General features: G+C 40.0%; 1 protein-coding gene across 1 annotated transcript; it reads left to right on the top strand.

The window, feature by feature from the left end:
• The first annotated feature begins 2,287 nt into the window (after positions 1–2,287).
• On the top strand, positions 2,288–13,766 carry gucy2d (guanylate cyclase 2D, retinal). Its single transcript, NM_001105081.1, is given in 19 exon segments — positions 2,288–2,685; positions 3,455–4,466; positions 4,549–4,850; positions 4,972–5,344; positions 5,444–5,528; positions 5,639–5,750; positions 5,841–5,960; positions 6,038–6,118; positions 6,234–6,410; positions 6,485–6,641; positions 6,733–6,882; positions 7,028–7,176; positions 7,247–7,410; positions 8,805–8,997; positions 9,545–9,719; positions 10,164–10,262; positions 11,397–11,491; positions 11,592–11,674; positions 11,860–13,766. Coding segments are annotated over 18 exon segments (3,456 nt in total). The 5' UTR covers positions 2,288–2,685; positions 3,455–3,607; the 3' UTR covers positions 11,942–13,766.
• The last annotated feature ends 1,191 nt before the right edge of the window (positions 13,767–14,957 follow it).

Below are 14,957 nucleotides of genomic sequence, written 5' to 3'. Positions count from 1 at the left end.
ATCCTTAGAGTAGTCGAATCTCTCTGTGATGACTGAAAAACCTCAAAGATATAAAGATGCATTTATATGAGTGGTCTGTTCACTTGAAAAAGCAGCATCTACTGGTGCCTGAATACTGGAGACGTGAAAGCTATAATAACAGGAAGAATATGAGGGAGCCTTCTAACCTTTTTAGACAAAAGAAGATGTTTGGTTTAAGTTAGAGGTTTGAAAGAAGTTGTTATCATGAAGCAAAGCCTGAATGATTGCAGAAAAGATGAATGTTAGGCCTCACCAATAGAAGAATGTGTTTTTTTCTGCTTATTCTCTTTTTTTATTTCCCTGGAATACAGACATATTTTTGATCAACCGAGAATTTGTTCTGTTGAACCATTTTTGGCTTCTTTAAAAAATAAGTTATTATTTACTCAAAACTGCATGTTTTCTCTCAACACCAAACTAGAATTGAAGCACAGGGAACTTCATTCTTCTGCATTTTTGTGAATTTAGCCAATAAATCCTTGAAGTAAAAAATCAGTGTATGTGTGTTCTCTCTAGTTTAATTGTTCAGTAATTAGCATGAAGTTTGTCAGTTTTTTTGGCATTTTATTTATTTATTTGGCAAACCTATATTGTTAGAAACAAGTGTTTGGACTACAACCCTCAAATAAAACCATTAGTGATTCCATCTGCCTTCTCTTATTTCCAAAATGTTGTTTGCTCTATGTAGCATAGATGACCCGACAAGTAATTGAAATTATATATGTTTTGCTATGCCAAAGTAATACTTATAAAAATATATATTTGATATTATTCAAGTGTCAATCTGGCTAAAATGTTTTCCCAAGCATTTTTAACATAAATGAGGCATTATTTGATCCCACATATGATTTTCGGTCCCAAAAAAATACCAAGAAATGGAGGCTTATAAATTGTCAATTTCATTTTAGTTAATGTCCGCTGCATGGCAGCCAGCAGCAGCAAATTACTGCAATTTAAGACCAAACAGGAAATTGTCCGGATACATTTGTGATGAGCCACTGTGGATCAGACCCAACAGACCAGGCAGATTTTATAACACTTGGCTATAGCACCACTTAGTGGAAAGAGAAGCTACAGTTCAGTTTACTTCCTCTAAAAACTCAAACTTGAATGGTTTGAACACTGATAACAATGTCTGATTTTTACGCAGTTGCCGGTAAAATTAAAACTAAATGAAGTTGTGTGTTTTATGATTCATAAAAGTATCATAAGTATATAAGAATGATGGCACAACTGCCATTATAGGCTGCAGAAACTGACAGAAAAAAGAGAACAGCAGCAATCCAGCTTATTCTCAGTCTTCCACTCACATTTTCAGATGACATATAAACCCTGTATCTCCTGTGTGGTTTCTAAGAATTGGTGAAATATATTCAGGGTGGTCAAAACACTGAGATCAGATTTGGAAGAGTGTCAGAAGGTTTCCTGTGGTCCTGGAAAGAATTAAGGATGTTACTTGACTTATTATTTTAAACTGTGTGAGTATTTTACTCTTAATTCCCAGCAATATTATATTTTTCAGTGCTGCAATCTCCATCGTGTGAACTTGCTCGGCTGGACCTCCCGTGCCTCTGACCTTGCTGTGGAGTGATCTCTCACGGTGCTGTCAGCCATGTCACTAAGAGGCTTGCACGCAAGTGAATAGGTTTAGCAAAGGCCTCACCTGACTAATCTGATTACTTCAATGAGTTTTCTATAAATGTGTAAGACAAGAGGAAAACTACCCTCACATATACAGCAGACCGTCATATACAGATGTGGCGGCAGAGGTGTGGCTGGGCCTAATCTGTGAGTTTTTGTCCCAAATGGCTTTTAAGGGTTTCCTTCTAAAACTTGCTCAAAAAGGTAGTTGTGTTGCAGTAGCTTAGCACAGATAACACATGAGATATTTTGAGCCCTGTGCTCAAGCTTATGCAGTTTAACTCTCTTTACTTTAGCTGTCTCTGGCTCTCTTTTAATTTGGATTCTCATCTGCATACATTGAGATCATGGGGGGGTGGGGGTGGGTGCTAGTTTAACCAGTTTTCCTGATCTGCTTTCCTTTGCTCATTTTCTCTTGGTACTGACTTAAAAATCTTAAAAATTAATTTCAGTTACATTTGTGATGTTTAGTGTGGGAACTAAGATCCCTTAATAGTTGATTTAATGAGAGCACACAATTAATCATCGTTTTCTCTAAACGGATGGAGGGAGCGTGATTCCACTTTCACCTCCGCTAGCTCCACCTCTACACACACCACTCTTCCCACACTAGTATGGATTAAAGGCTAAAGGGGTTGAGAAGTCAAAGCTTGTCAGTTTCTTCTCCCCAACTTTCAGAAAATCTATTTTTACCTATCCCAGCTCAGGATCGAGGCTGGACTCTTCTCACTTGCTTGTGCTTGCTGGTGGATTCCAGTACAAACCAAGGACAACACGATCATACAGGAATTGTGGAGATTTTTCACTTTTAAAGTTGTCTTTAAGCGACTCGCATATTAGATAATCATATGGATTTATTATTTTTGTTTTTCCTCACTTGGAATGTGGAATATTTCTCACATTGGAAAACAAACACTAACTACTAATGCCGTGTACTTTCTCAATCCACTTGGAATCTAGATGGTGCTATTTGAACAAATACTCCAATCATGATTTGGGACCTGTGTAGAAAATCTGCTCCAGGTAAGAATAGCCTCCTTTAAAACACAGAACACTAACCATCTTTAAGTTCCTGAAATACCGTACATTCAATTCTTTCAATAAAAAATCGGATCCGGGAATGCTATCACAACATATATGTTTTTTTTTATATGAAAAACTATTGGCTCATTCTTCATATAGAAATGTTTAAATATTAGTTGTTTGAGCTGGCTGTAGAGTACATCCTAGTGGTCATCTTAACTGAGTCTCTTATAAACCACTGTCATCATTAATCTCCTTAGAGTTCTTTTTATTTCCTATTTAGCTCTTGAGTTGGCAATACTTCTTTTTTATTTCTTTTCATTTGTTTCTAACTATAACTCAGATTGCTAGCTCTTTGTTAGCTACTGTTATTTAAAAGCTACTTTTGGTTAAGTAAAAATGACCAAATTCTCCAAGAAATGGGTTGAAAAGTTCTGAGGAGATTGAAATTGGGGGAAAAAAGACTTGATTTAGAGGAAAAAAAGGTTGGAAACCCTGAGCCAGATTTAACTTTTGGTTACCTGGCATTTCTTGTAACTCCAAGGCCTTGGCAAAGCTAATCAGCTTGTTAGACATATACCATTAATTCTCCAAGGGACATCCCAGGCACAGTCTCCTCAGTGATGAGGCCAGATGGATGCTGATGAGATCAGACATTGAAGAACTCAGCAGGATCCAAATTCAGATAAAGCATAAGCCATGTCTTCTAGGTGCAGTACTTGTTCAATATCTAACTCTTTCATGTTCTGATTTTTTTTTCCGGAGCCAGCGGTGGCTTGGGGTTATGTTGTAACCAGCACAGCTTTGGAGTAAAGACCTTCAGAGTGCCAAGGGAGGTGTTCCCATCAAAGCAGACACTGACATCGTCGTAAACTCATCTGGCCTTTTGTGGCTGAAGCGTCAGGATTGCTGTTGAAAGAAAATGACAAATCATAGAGATTCTTGTCGTCTACACAACCTGGCCTACCATCCTCCATGGTGGCACAGTACAACAAAAATGAAGAGAAATAAGGACACAAGAACAACAAGTAGTTCTGAAGGATGTCGTCAGCTCAAAACATTGTCAGCTTTGTTGCTAACATCATCACTATCAAAACCACAGTTGCCATTCTCTTCCATGCATCTCTTCAGGAGTTGGAAGGAAAAACTGTCTCTTCTGTTCTTGTTCATAATCTCTTTTTTCCCCTGTCAAATATGGGCCACAACTTTCAAAGTTGCCTTGGTTGGACCCTGGACCTGTGACCTCTTATATTCTAAAGCCCTTCCTGACCTGGCAGCCCGCCTTGCCATCAGTCGCATCAACAAAAACCCCTACCTCAACAGAGGCTACTGGTACGACTATGCACTGGTCAATGAGGATTGTAAGTCTACTCGTGCCCTAGTTCGCTTTTCAGATCTGGAAGGTTATGGAGCTGCTTTCCTGGGTCCAGCCAACCCGGGTTACTGCTCCTCAGCAGCTTTGTACACAAAAGAGTGGGATGTTGGGATTCTCTCTTGGGGTTGTCTGAAGCCCTACATGAAAACTGTAGACATGTTTCCCACTTTTCTGAGGCCGCTGCCATTGTCCTCCAATGTACTGTTTACTGTGTTGCGGTATTTTCGATGGGCCCATGTGGCCATTATCTCAGAGGACACCGATTTGTGGGAAGCAACAGGACACGAGTTAGCCTCTTCCCTGAGGGCCCTTGGCCTTCCTGTTAACCCTGTTGTCACCATGGAGACAGAGAAGGATGGGCCTCGCAGTGCCCTGGCGAAAGTTAGAGAAGCAGATCGGGTCAGAGGTGAGTTCCAAATGAACATGAACCAAAAACCTGCACATGTGCATGCACAGGAACAATACAAATATGTTGGTTCTTTCTGCAGTGATCATCATGTGCATGCCTTCAGTCCTGATTGGTGGCCAAGCCCAATACCAGCTTCTGACCACAGCCTTAGCCATGCGTATGATAGACCGCGGCTATGTGTTTATTCCCTACGATACTCTTCTCTACTCACTGCCCTACAAAGACGCATTCTACTACATGCTGGGAAATGACACCAAGCTCCGGAGAGCCTTTGATGGAGTTCTCACCATCACAATGGAGTCTGGAGAGCGTAATTTCTATGAGGCCTTCAAAGATGCACAAGATAGGTTTGAACTACGCAGCTCCACTCCGGCAGAGCAGGTGAGGCTCCTCTCTAAATATTGTGAATGCAAAATTATGAAATTGAATAATTATTTAAGAGATAAGCAAACAAAAAAACACAAACATGTATTTTCTAATAATAAAATATCTAATCTTTTAGGTTTCTCCTTTCTTTGGTACCATTTATAACATGATGTACTACATAGCCATGGCTGTTGAACAAACCCGCGCCAGTGGAGTTCACTGGGTAACTGGTCGTTCATTGGGTAACAGTGAGGGGGGCTTTGAGTTTGAAGGCTTCAATCAGCCCCTGCAAGCTGGAAGAAACGGTGAAGGAATGCAAGCTGGTTACGTAGTCCTGGACTACAGCGGCATGGGCAACTCCCTATACTCCACCCATTTTCTTCACCCAACTCACACAGACACCATGACTGGGGGTTTGAGATACCTTGGCCGTTCAGTCCATTTTGCAGGCAGCACCCCGTACACCGACTCGAGTTGCTGGTTTAGCCCATACTTTGCATGCAGTGGAGGTGAGCAGGTCACAGCTTTGACACTAGGAGGGCAGTTATGCTGATCTGACAGCTTCTTGAACGGTCAATGCACTCAAATTTTGTCTTCTCTGTCTCAAGGCTGGGATTCAACGACTGCATTCTTTGTTTTTGTTTTACTCATTTTGTTTGCCGGGTTTGGAGCAAACATCATATTACGATTCAAGTACGTAAAATGGCTTTTAAAGAAACATCTGTTCATGTTACAGTTCAGATCTGCTTGCTGTGAAAATCAGGTCTTCTTGCTGTGACTAACCATCGTGATTCTCTGATCAGGAGAGAAGGCAGGGTTGGCTTTAGCTTTGGGGGTGATGGAAACGGCGGGCCATCAAAAGTAGTCCTAACCCTCGATGATCTTGTCTTCATCAACACTCAAGTCAGCAAAAGGGTCAGTTATGTGCCTAATCACATATACTCAAATATTGAATGTAATTTGGTCTAAACTAATCGTCTGCTTTAAATCTCTACCTGCGAGCAGAAGCTGAATGATGAGAGCATTGTAAAAAGCCAAATGGATTTGAAGACGCCGCACCACTCAGTCTCTGGCCGCAGCTACTTGGCGTCCACGCCAGACAGCTCAAACATTGCTGTATATGAGGTGAGAAAAACTCAATAAACTTTGCTACCCTATGGAGGTTTTGGCTCTGAGAAAACAAATGTTTATTTCCATCCTAGGGAGACTGGGTCTGGTTGAAGAAATGTCCCACTGGGTCAGTGTCATCTGTTAGCAGCAGCACTGAGATGCTCTTTGTTAAGGTAAATGAAAATGGGATGAATGTTTAGGTCAGAACATCCCTTAAGGCAAGTGGCAACGGACTAAAAGCAGTGATTTTATTAACAAAGATATGATGGGGCATTCATTTCCTCTCAGCTCCGAGACATGAGGCATGAAAACCTCAACCTGTACCTGGGATTATTCTTTGACTCTGGGATCTTTGGCATTGTAACTGAACACTGCATCAGGGGCAGCTTAGAGGATTTGCTGGCAAATGAAGATGTGCGTCTCGACTGGATGTTCAAGTCCTCCTTGTTAATGGACCTCATCAGGGTAAGAGATGACTCCATCTGTTGCCTAAAGCATGTGATCATGTTTTCAACCCCTCAAACATTTCCTGCCTTTAGGGAATGAAGTACCTCCATCACCGCAACATCATCCACGGCCGACTCAAGTCCCGCAACTGTGTTGTCGACGGGCGCTTTGTGCTGAAGGTGACAGATTATGGGTTTAATGAAATCATGAACACACAAGAAGTTGACGTAGAAGAGGAAAAGGCCGAAGGTGAAAGCATGTGCAATATAAAATATTGTAAAAACACCAATGCACATTAGCTAAACAAAATATTTGTTTTGTTCTTTCTTTTTACATTCAGATTTGCTTTGGACAGCCCCCGAGCTGTTACGAAACTTAAATCTGAGGAGAAAAGGCTCTTTTCCTGGGGATGTTTACAGTTTTGCCATCATAATGCAGGAGGTGGTTTCTCGCTCCGCCCCTTTCTGCATGCTGGACATGCCTCCTAAAGGTGAGTGGGAAGCTACTCAATGTTAAAGATGCTAATGTCCATAAAAAGATTTAGAGAGGCCTATTTTTACTCATTTTAACCTTTTTTAAAAAAAAAGATTTTTATGTCCCTTTTTCAGATATGTTCATTCTGTGTGTTTTTACAGAAATTATCAGCAAGGTAAAAGAGTCTCCGCCTCTGTGTCGACCTGTTGTGTCTGTGGAAGAGGCCCCATTGGATATAATACAATTAATGAAGCAAGCTTGGAGCGAAGAACCGGACAAAAGGCCCACTTTTGAGGAAATCTTCAAACAGGTAAAAACTTTAAAAGCACGCATTCATGGGGTCACAATGGATGATCCTGACTTCTGCTCTAATCACACAGTTTAAGGGTAACTCAAAAGCCAAGAAAACCAACATCATTGACTCCATGCTGCGAATGTTAGAACAATATTCCTCCAATTTGGAGGACCTGATCAGGGAGAGGACAGAAGAGCTGGAGGTGGAAAGACAGAAAACCGACAACCTGGTGGCTCAGATGTTACCAAAGTGAGTGACATTCAACTTTTCCTGCAAGACACCGCAAAATGCAGTATTGTGGTCAACATCTTTAGGCTGTTGAATAAAACAAACACATTGTCAAAAGTGAGAGTCTCTGAGATCAGGCTCCTGCTTTTATGACTTTATGTAGATCAGCAGTTGGACAGTTTGGAGTTTTTCTCCTGAAACCAAGCACAATTTGACTAAATTAAACAAACTAAAAAGTGACTTTAACTCCTCACAAGGCATGTTTTTTTATACTGTGTTCAAAATGAGTGTTTGGGTTTTGATAAATGAAGTTGATGGGAGAAGACCAGTTAGCACATAAAAACTCTCCTTTTTGTCAGTGATTCTTTGCCAAATCATTAAAGATAATAAAAAAGTATGTATTTTTCATGTGGTAGTGCTTTCTGTTGTAATGATTTAAGTCTGGGGGATCCTAAATATTAGACAACAGTAAGAGGTGGCTTCCAGGATTCATTTGCTTTGATCCAAAGCCCGGTGCAGAGTTGGACAGGGCCACACAGAGACTGCAGGATTCTAAATGAGTCTACAAATATGTATCATAGGAAACCAACAATCTGGTAGTGAATAAGTGAATGAGCTGGCCTTATAAACTGCTAATGGTGATAGATAAGTGGCTGGAGATGTAGGCGGTGTGGCATGTAGAGCCAGATTCATAAAGAGACAGAGACACAGGGAAAAGACAGAAAACCCAAAAGTTGTCATAAGGCAATTTTTATTTTCAATTTAAAAAAAAAAAAGATTCCTGGGGGCTTCGGAAAATGTTTTTCAAAGTTTAAGTCTTTAAACCTCTCAAGAGCGACCAAGAGTTTCCAGACAGTTCTCCCGTTTGTCCATTCTTGGATATTCTTTTGAAGTTTGTTTTTTTTTTTGTTAATTTTTACTTTTATTTTTTATGGATAGACCCTGGTTTGCTATTAGTGATGCGTTCTGGGAAAATTGTTTTTATAAATTCTAGTTTAGAAGAGACTTTATCTCTAAGATACTAAAGGAAAACAATTGGTTATATTAAATGATTATAGATGTATAAATTCTGGATATCCGTCCTTTTATCCGGTTCTGTAAACTCGAAATGACCGAAAAATAATTCCATGTCTTAAAAAATATATCCCCTCTAAAAATAAAATCAGTAAACCTTATTGAGAATTTCCTTCAGGTTTTTAGGAATACCCTGTTTCTGTGTCATAGGAAAGTCATCTTGCCATCTTGCTTTATCTGTTTAAAAATTAATTGTCTTTAAGCAAACACAGAGTGCATTTTTTTTTTTTTTAGATTTTCATGTATTTTTTCTTGTGTAATAGTAAATCAAATTGTGCAGACTCAACGTAACAGTTAAAGATGACAAATGTTTCAGACAGTAAACAATAATCCTCCTGCAGGTCTGTGGCCCAGTCACTGAAGCTGGGCAAGCCTGTGGAACCAGAACACTTCAGTGAAGTCACGTTATACTTCAGCGATATTGTGGGCTTCAGCACCATCTCAACTCTCAGTGAGCCCATCGAGGTGGTCGACTTACTCAATGACCTGTATTCGCTCTTTGATGCCATCATTCCCTTACATGACGTCTACAAGGTGAGGATTGCAGCAGTGTCTCTCAGCAACATGTTTATTTTTTTTAAATGAACACCTTAGTGTTGTTTCTGAATGTAATTCAGTATTCCAGACACATTGAAAACAGTAGTGAAAATAAAATATCATACTCTGGAAAAATGTACAGTTTGAACACAAAATGTATTTTTTATTCCACTTTTAACAAAATTTTACAAGAAAAGCCCTCCTCAGCTCCTCAGCTCTGTTTATGTAAACAACATAAAAAGATTCTACAGATGCAACATTGATCACAAAAAGCAACAAATCTTAGATAGAGAGTAATAAAACAACTAAACCAGTGTGCTAGACAGTTCAAATATTCTTCAGGTACAGTTTGAACACAAAAAAAACTTTTCATGGAACTGAAAGCAACTCTAACAGAATTAATTTTTTATTGACCTTTATTGTTGTTTTTTAAACTGCCTTTGTTAAACTCCTGAAAGTTAAAGTGATAAATCTATTTTTAATACAATTCTTGAATAACGTTGAAAAAAACAACAACAGAATGTTTCTTCATTTTTGCACTTAGGTGGAAACAATAGGTGACGCCTACATGGTGGCCTCAGGCGTTCCTACAAGGAACGGCAACCGTCATGCAGCGGAAATAGCCAACATGTCCCTCGACATTCTGCACTGCATCGGAACCTTCAAGGCCAGGCACATGCCTGACCTAAAAATCAGGATCCGCATTGGCTTGCATTCAGGTGAGCAGTACACCTCTTCCTCTTTGCCTATTTGACGATGACAGATGAATATTTGAAATCCAACAGATTTGAAACACACCCAAACTTCACTGAAGATTGAACAAAACGTTAACATCATGCAAACTAATAAGAGTTTAAGAGCCAAAGCTGCTAAGTCAAGAAGGTATTTTTACCTCCTCTATCCTTGTCTGAAACGTGTTCCTGGAACAGTGAAATTCTATCCACTTAGTGTGCTGTTATCCAATTAACACACTGCACACCAAGGATGGCCGACTCTATCCAGTAACTTAATTAATGCAGTCAGACATTGTTGAGCATTGCTTTGGCCTTCATAAGCAGATGATGGAGATCCTACATGCAGAGTTCCGGTATATGAAAAGGAAATAGTGGTTCGTTTCATGTTAAAATGCTGAAAGCTCCTGTGTCTGCATGCTGCCTCTGCAGGGCCGGTCGTCGCAGGAGTAGTTGGTCTAACGATGCCTCGGTACTGTTTGTTTGGAGACACTGTCAACACCACATCTCGAATGGAGTCCACATCATCGCGTGAGTGTTGTATGCTCTTTAGTATTTTAATAAAGGTGGCTGATAGAAACAAAGGTGAGGGTGTGTGTGTGTGTGTGGGGGGGGGGGGGGGGGTGACTTGCTCATGCAGTGAGTACATTCTGTTGAGGTTGGACAGGGCTTTAAGAGAGCACTTCGCACTAATCCTTTAAGGCTATCAGCAGATTTAGAGAACGTATTGGAGTTTTAAATTTAATGTCATGAATCATTTTTTTGGTCTTTGAGAACATAAAAATGCATATTGATGACACAAGTTTGATCAAATCTATTTACACTTGAAAAAGAATTGAAACTTTGTTCAGAGGATATCACACAAAAATAGTAATAATTTCAAACGAATCAAATGATTTTAATGTCAAATGAATACATTCTACTGATCATTCTGCTGTTTTTGCTTTAAAATGTTTTAAATGTTTGACTTGTGACTTGTTAAGAGGAGTGATCTGCTGCCACCAAGCGGTTGAATTCAGAATTACAGCTGTCCCAGAAGTGACAAATCACAAACTTTTCAGAGATTTAAACTTTAATGAGATTTCTGTTGCATGCTGTGGTCTAAATGCTATCTATTGTGCAGCTTCCCACTTTGTCAAGTTGTGCCATCAGCTCCTGTCTTAAAAAGGTGTGCTTTTTGCATCAATCTGGTTTAACCCTTGTGCTATCCTAGGCACTTTAACGTTGGGAGTTGGGTCATCTAGACCCACTAGACAGTGCTCTGAACCGTTTTTCTTCAATGATTTTTGATCTTCACTGGTGTCCATGGATTACATGAAATCTTTCCACCTTTATCCACCTTTGTCATGGTAGGGAGAACACGTCAATGTAAGGGTGGGGTCATCTAAGATGGCACAAGGGTTAAGGCGCACAACGTGCTGCTGGTAGAAGACAGATGAAAGTTTACAGGAAAGCCTCATAAAGGCCCTTGACTTGCAAATTACGTATTTTTAAAATACGAAGACTCAAATCTCAATGTTTAGTTTTATCTCGGTTTTTTGGATGTGCCAGTAATTTGATGTCTTGCAGGATGTCAAAAACAACAGACATAGCCTAACATGAAGACAAGAAAGGTTATTTACAATGTGAAGGCTTTTACTTATTTTGTATTTTTTCCTCCCACAGCTTACAGAGTTCATGTCAACCAAAGCACAGTCAATCTCCTGAACAGCCTGAAACTGGGATACAAGATTGATGTCAGAGGCCTCACTGAGTTAAAGGTAAATAAAACAGAAAACGGTTTCACATTAAACACACAGGAGCTGTCTGTGAACAAACTGCTTTTAACATACTCAAGCTTAATTGATGGTCCTCTTTCAGGGAAAAGGCATCGAGACAACTTATTGGTTGGTGGGGAAAGATGACTTCAAGAAGTCTCTGCCAGTTCCTCTGGATCTTCAAGGGTAAACAAAAAAACATTTTGCCATTTGCTAGCATATTCACGATTATGCTCATTTATAGGCAAAGTTATTTTAAGTATTATTTTGGCACAGCTTAGTGAAGTCAAATGATTAGTTTGAGTGACTGTTGCTTAGCTGGTTATTTCCCAAACATCACAAATGTGAATTATTCAATTTGTTTTTTACAGAGGAACCGATTTTGGGATCACTATTGAAGAGATTCCTCCCGATAGAAGACAAAAATTCTTGGATCGACAGAAGAAGGCATAACCCTTGATTTGTTCCTGACGGCAAAGATTTGGAGAATCTTTGCAGCAGCAACTGTTGAGACAAAACAAGGTTTCTCAAACTTGCTACAAATTTGTCAAGTTTTTAGACCAAAGTAACATTTCTTGCATCTTTTCAGAGCTTCCTCTTAGATTGATCTCAGCAGTGCCACAATAAACAATGACTCCTGGATGCAAAAAACAGATTCAGTAAGGGCAACGGAACTGTGCTTAGATGGCAGTTGCTTTTGACGGAAGGTACGACATAATGTGCCTGTCAAAGGTGCAAATACATTTCAGAGCTGTGCTGGTGTACGGAGCACTGATCCCCCAAAAGGGGAGATTAGGGCAAATGCCAGATGTTTTCACTGCTCTGCTGCAGGTACTCTACATATGCATACCAAACTGTGAAGGTTTTTTAGAAATGTTCTCATGGGAACCCTGATCACACAATGGTCAACTATTACACTGTACTGGTCTGGAAATTATTGCTAGCTATTCACAATAAGTCCAGCATCAATGAGTAAAGTATTTTAAGGTAGGACACAGACAGTCAGGGTTTTGGGTGTTGGGACAGTAAAACAAATCTGAATAAATGAAGTCAAATTGTGCAGAAAAGGCTGTTCATGCGGAAAATCTAATGTTCATTTTATAAACATTTAAAAATATCAATGTTCATTGTAATATAACCTTAGACCACACTTTATTATTGATTTACTGAGTGCATCATTCCCATGTCAGTCTCCAGCGATTTATGTTCCTTTTGTTTTAACAATTCCATCTTTTTTCTTTTAATTGTATGCAAACAAGAGTCCAAACAAGCTGGTAAAGGCGGGTTAGATTTGTCGTGCGTGCAGTCCATTATTACGGCATGCATGGCTGAATGCGTTGCGTGTTCATCGCTGCATTAGACCCTGTTGGATCCAGTAAGTCTGTTCTGCACTGCTGCACAGATGGCTTTAGTGACCTGACAGAAACGATCAGCTGCAGTAGCAGATTCCGCTCCGTCTTGTGTCTCACCATCTTTTTACAAGGACACGTCGGCCACCCATTAACTCCTGTTTACGAACATTGACCGGGTCTGTGGGGCTTCTTGCTTCAAACGTTCACCCCACATTCACCCCACCCCCCCACCCCCCAAGGGATGCTGTGCATTTTACACAGAATAAGATGATGACTCCTTCCAAGTCATTTCTCTTCAGCTTGGGGATGTGTATATACTGTAAATGTGTACATAGTTTCTGCCCTGCAGACTTAGGGGCTTTTTAGAGGGTTTTTTTCTGCTTGAGTTACCAAATCCTCTGACTCAAAAGGGGGTTTCAACTAAAAAGCAGGGGTTTAATCACAGTGCATTTGAAAAGCAAGCAGAGGCATTGTTGCTGACATTGATACAGCAATGTCAGGATGTGGGTTCTCCTTGAGAATATAGACTCTAGACACATTTTTCGTGGCAGCTTGCTGCTGATCACTTTGAACCTGTTCTGGTTTATTGCAGTGTATAGTTTAAAAAAAACTGCACATCTTATCAGTTGATTAACAAATTGTTTGACATTTTTCCTGCCACAACATTTAGCAGGGCTGCCTTGTCATCGATGTTTGATGAAATCCATGGCAAAGAGTATATGGTATACAGTCCTGGATCAGGAAAGCACAAAAGTGGTTTGGGTCTACAAAGGCTATCCGAGCAGACTTCATCAAAACACAAGACAGAACTTTTCTAGATTTATCACCAATTTGCCAAACAGGTAGATTTTATCAAAAGAGGGGCAGCGCTGTTCATTTGGAAAGTGATCTCAGTGTGTATCTGTAAATAAATTCTTGTTTTAGTGAAAGATGTGTTGTCTTTTTTTTTTTTTTGCTTCAGTAGTGCCACAGAGCTAGCTCACTAAATGCAATCAACCAATCAACCAACCAATCAATCAATTGTAAATTCAAATAGGCCAGTTAGTCCTCATAATGACAAATGTGTTGAATTTAAGGCCATTGACTCACAGAAACACCTAACAAAAACATCAAACCTAGTTCTTTTAAAGTGCCACATGCAAGCTTATGACATTTTTTTACACAACAAATTGAAATTTTGGGCTCCACGGTAGAACAGTGGTTGTCACTCTTGCCTCAGTTAAAAAACCTGCTTCAAAGGTGAATTGGTGACTTTAAATTCACCCTAAGTATGCGTGCCAGTGTGTGGCCCTGCGACAGACTGGCAACCTGTTCAGGGCGTGTCCCGCCTTCACCCAACAGTAGCTGGGTTGGCTCCAGCAGCCCTGTGACCTCGAAAGGTTCTAAAAATGTATGGATGGAAATTTGAAATTTTCTGATGTCACTTTGGATAGGATTGACACATACATATAAGCAAAACTGTTCAAATTTCCGTTTTTCATTGGTTTGCTGATTGACCTTTGACTGAAAGCGGTGCCATAGTGCCACCATTACTAAAGACGGAAAATCATGTCACTACACTTTATCTTTGTGCTCCGTAAAAACACTATTTGGGGAAAAAAAATCAGAAGAAAAGCTCTTCATAAAAGGACCAGTAAATGTAAAGTATTACAGATTTATTAGATATATTGCACTTTGCTAATTTATTTGGATTTATTTTCATCAGTTTATCCTTAAAGTTTTGCACTGAAATGCCAGAAGCTTGGATAAATGACATTCCTCTGTCATCACCCATCCCCATTCCTCCATTATGCTGCTGTGCATTTTGCAGTAGCTGATATTCGTGCATTTGCATGACATCCTTCAGAAGGGTGTGAATTTGGGGCTGCAGATACTTGTTTACACTGTATAATCTTAGTAATCCTTGACTTAAATCGCCGATTTATGCACCTGAAACGTTCCGATCATCCACGTGATTTTTTCACGGCGGGACACGGCGATCCTCAGCGTGCTTCTGTCTCGGGTACCTGACTGACTGACACGCCGGTTTAGAGGTGCGAGCTGAGCAGCAGGCGAGTCTAGTAAAACGCAGACAGACAGGAACTTACCGGAAGCTTGGCACAGCTGCTTTCGAAATA

The sequence above is a fragment of the Oryzias latipes genome, chromosome 14 (assembly GCF_053564925.1).
Source record: "Oryzias latipes strain Hd-rR chromosome 14, Olatipes_Hd-rR_3.1".
Lineage (NCBI taxonomy): Eukaryota > Metazoa > Chordata > Actinopteri > Beloniformes > Adrianichthyidae > Oryzias > Oryzias latipes.
Note: the sequence above shows the minus strand (reverse complement) of the source record. Positions and strands in the feature narration are given on the sequence as shown.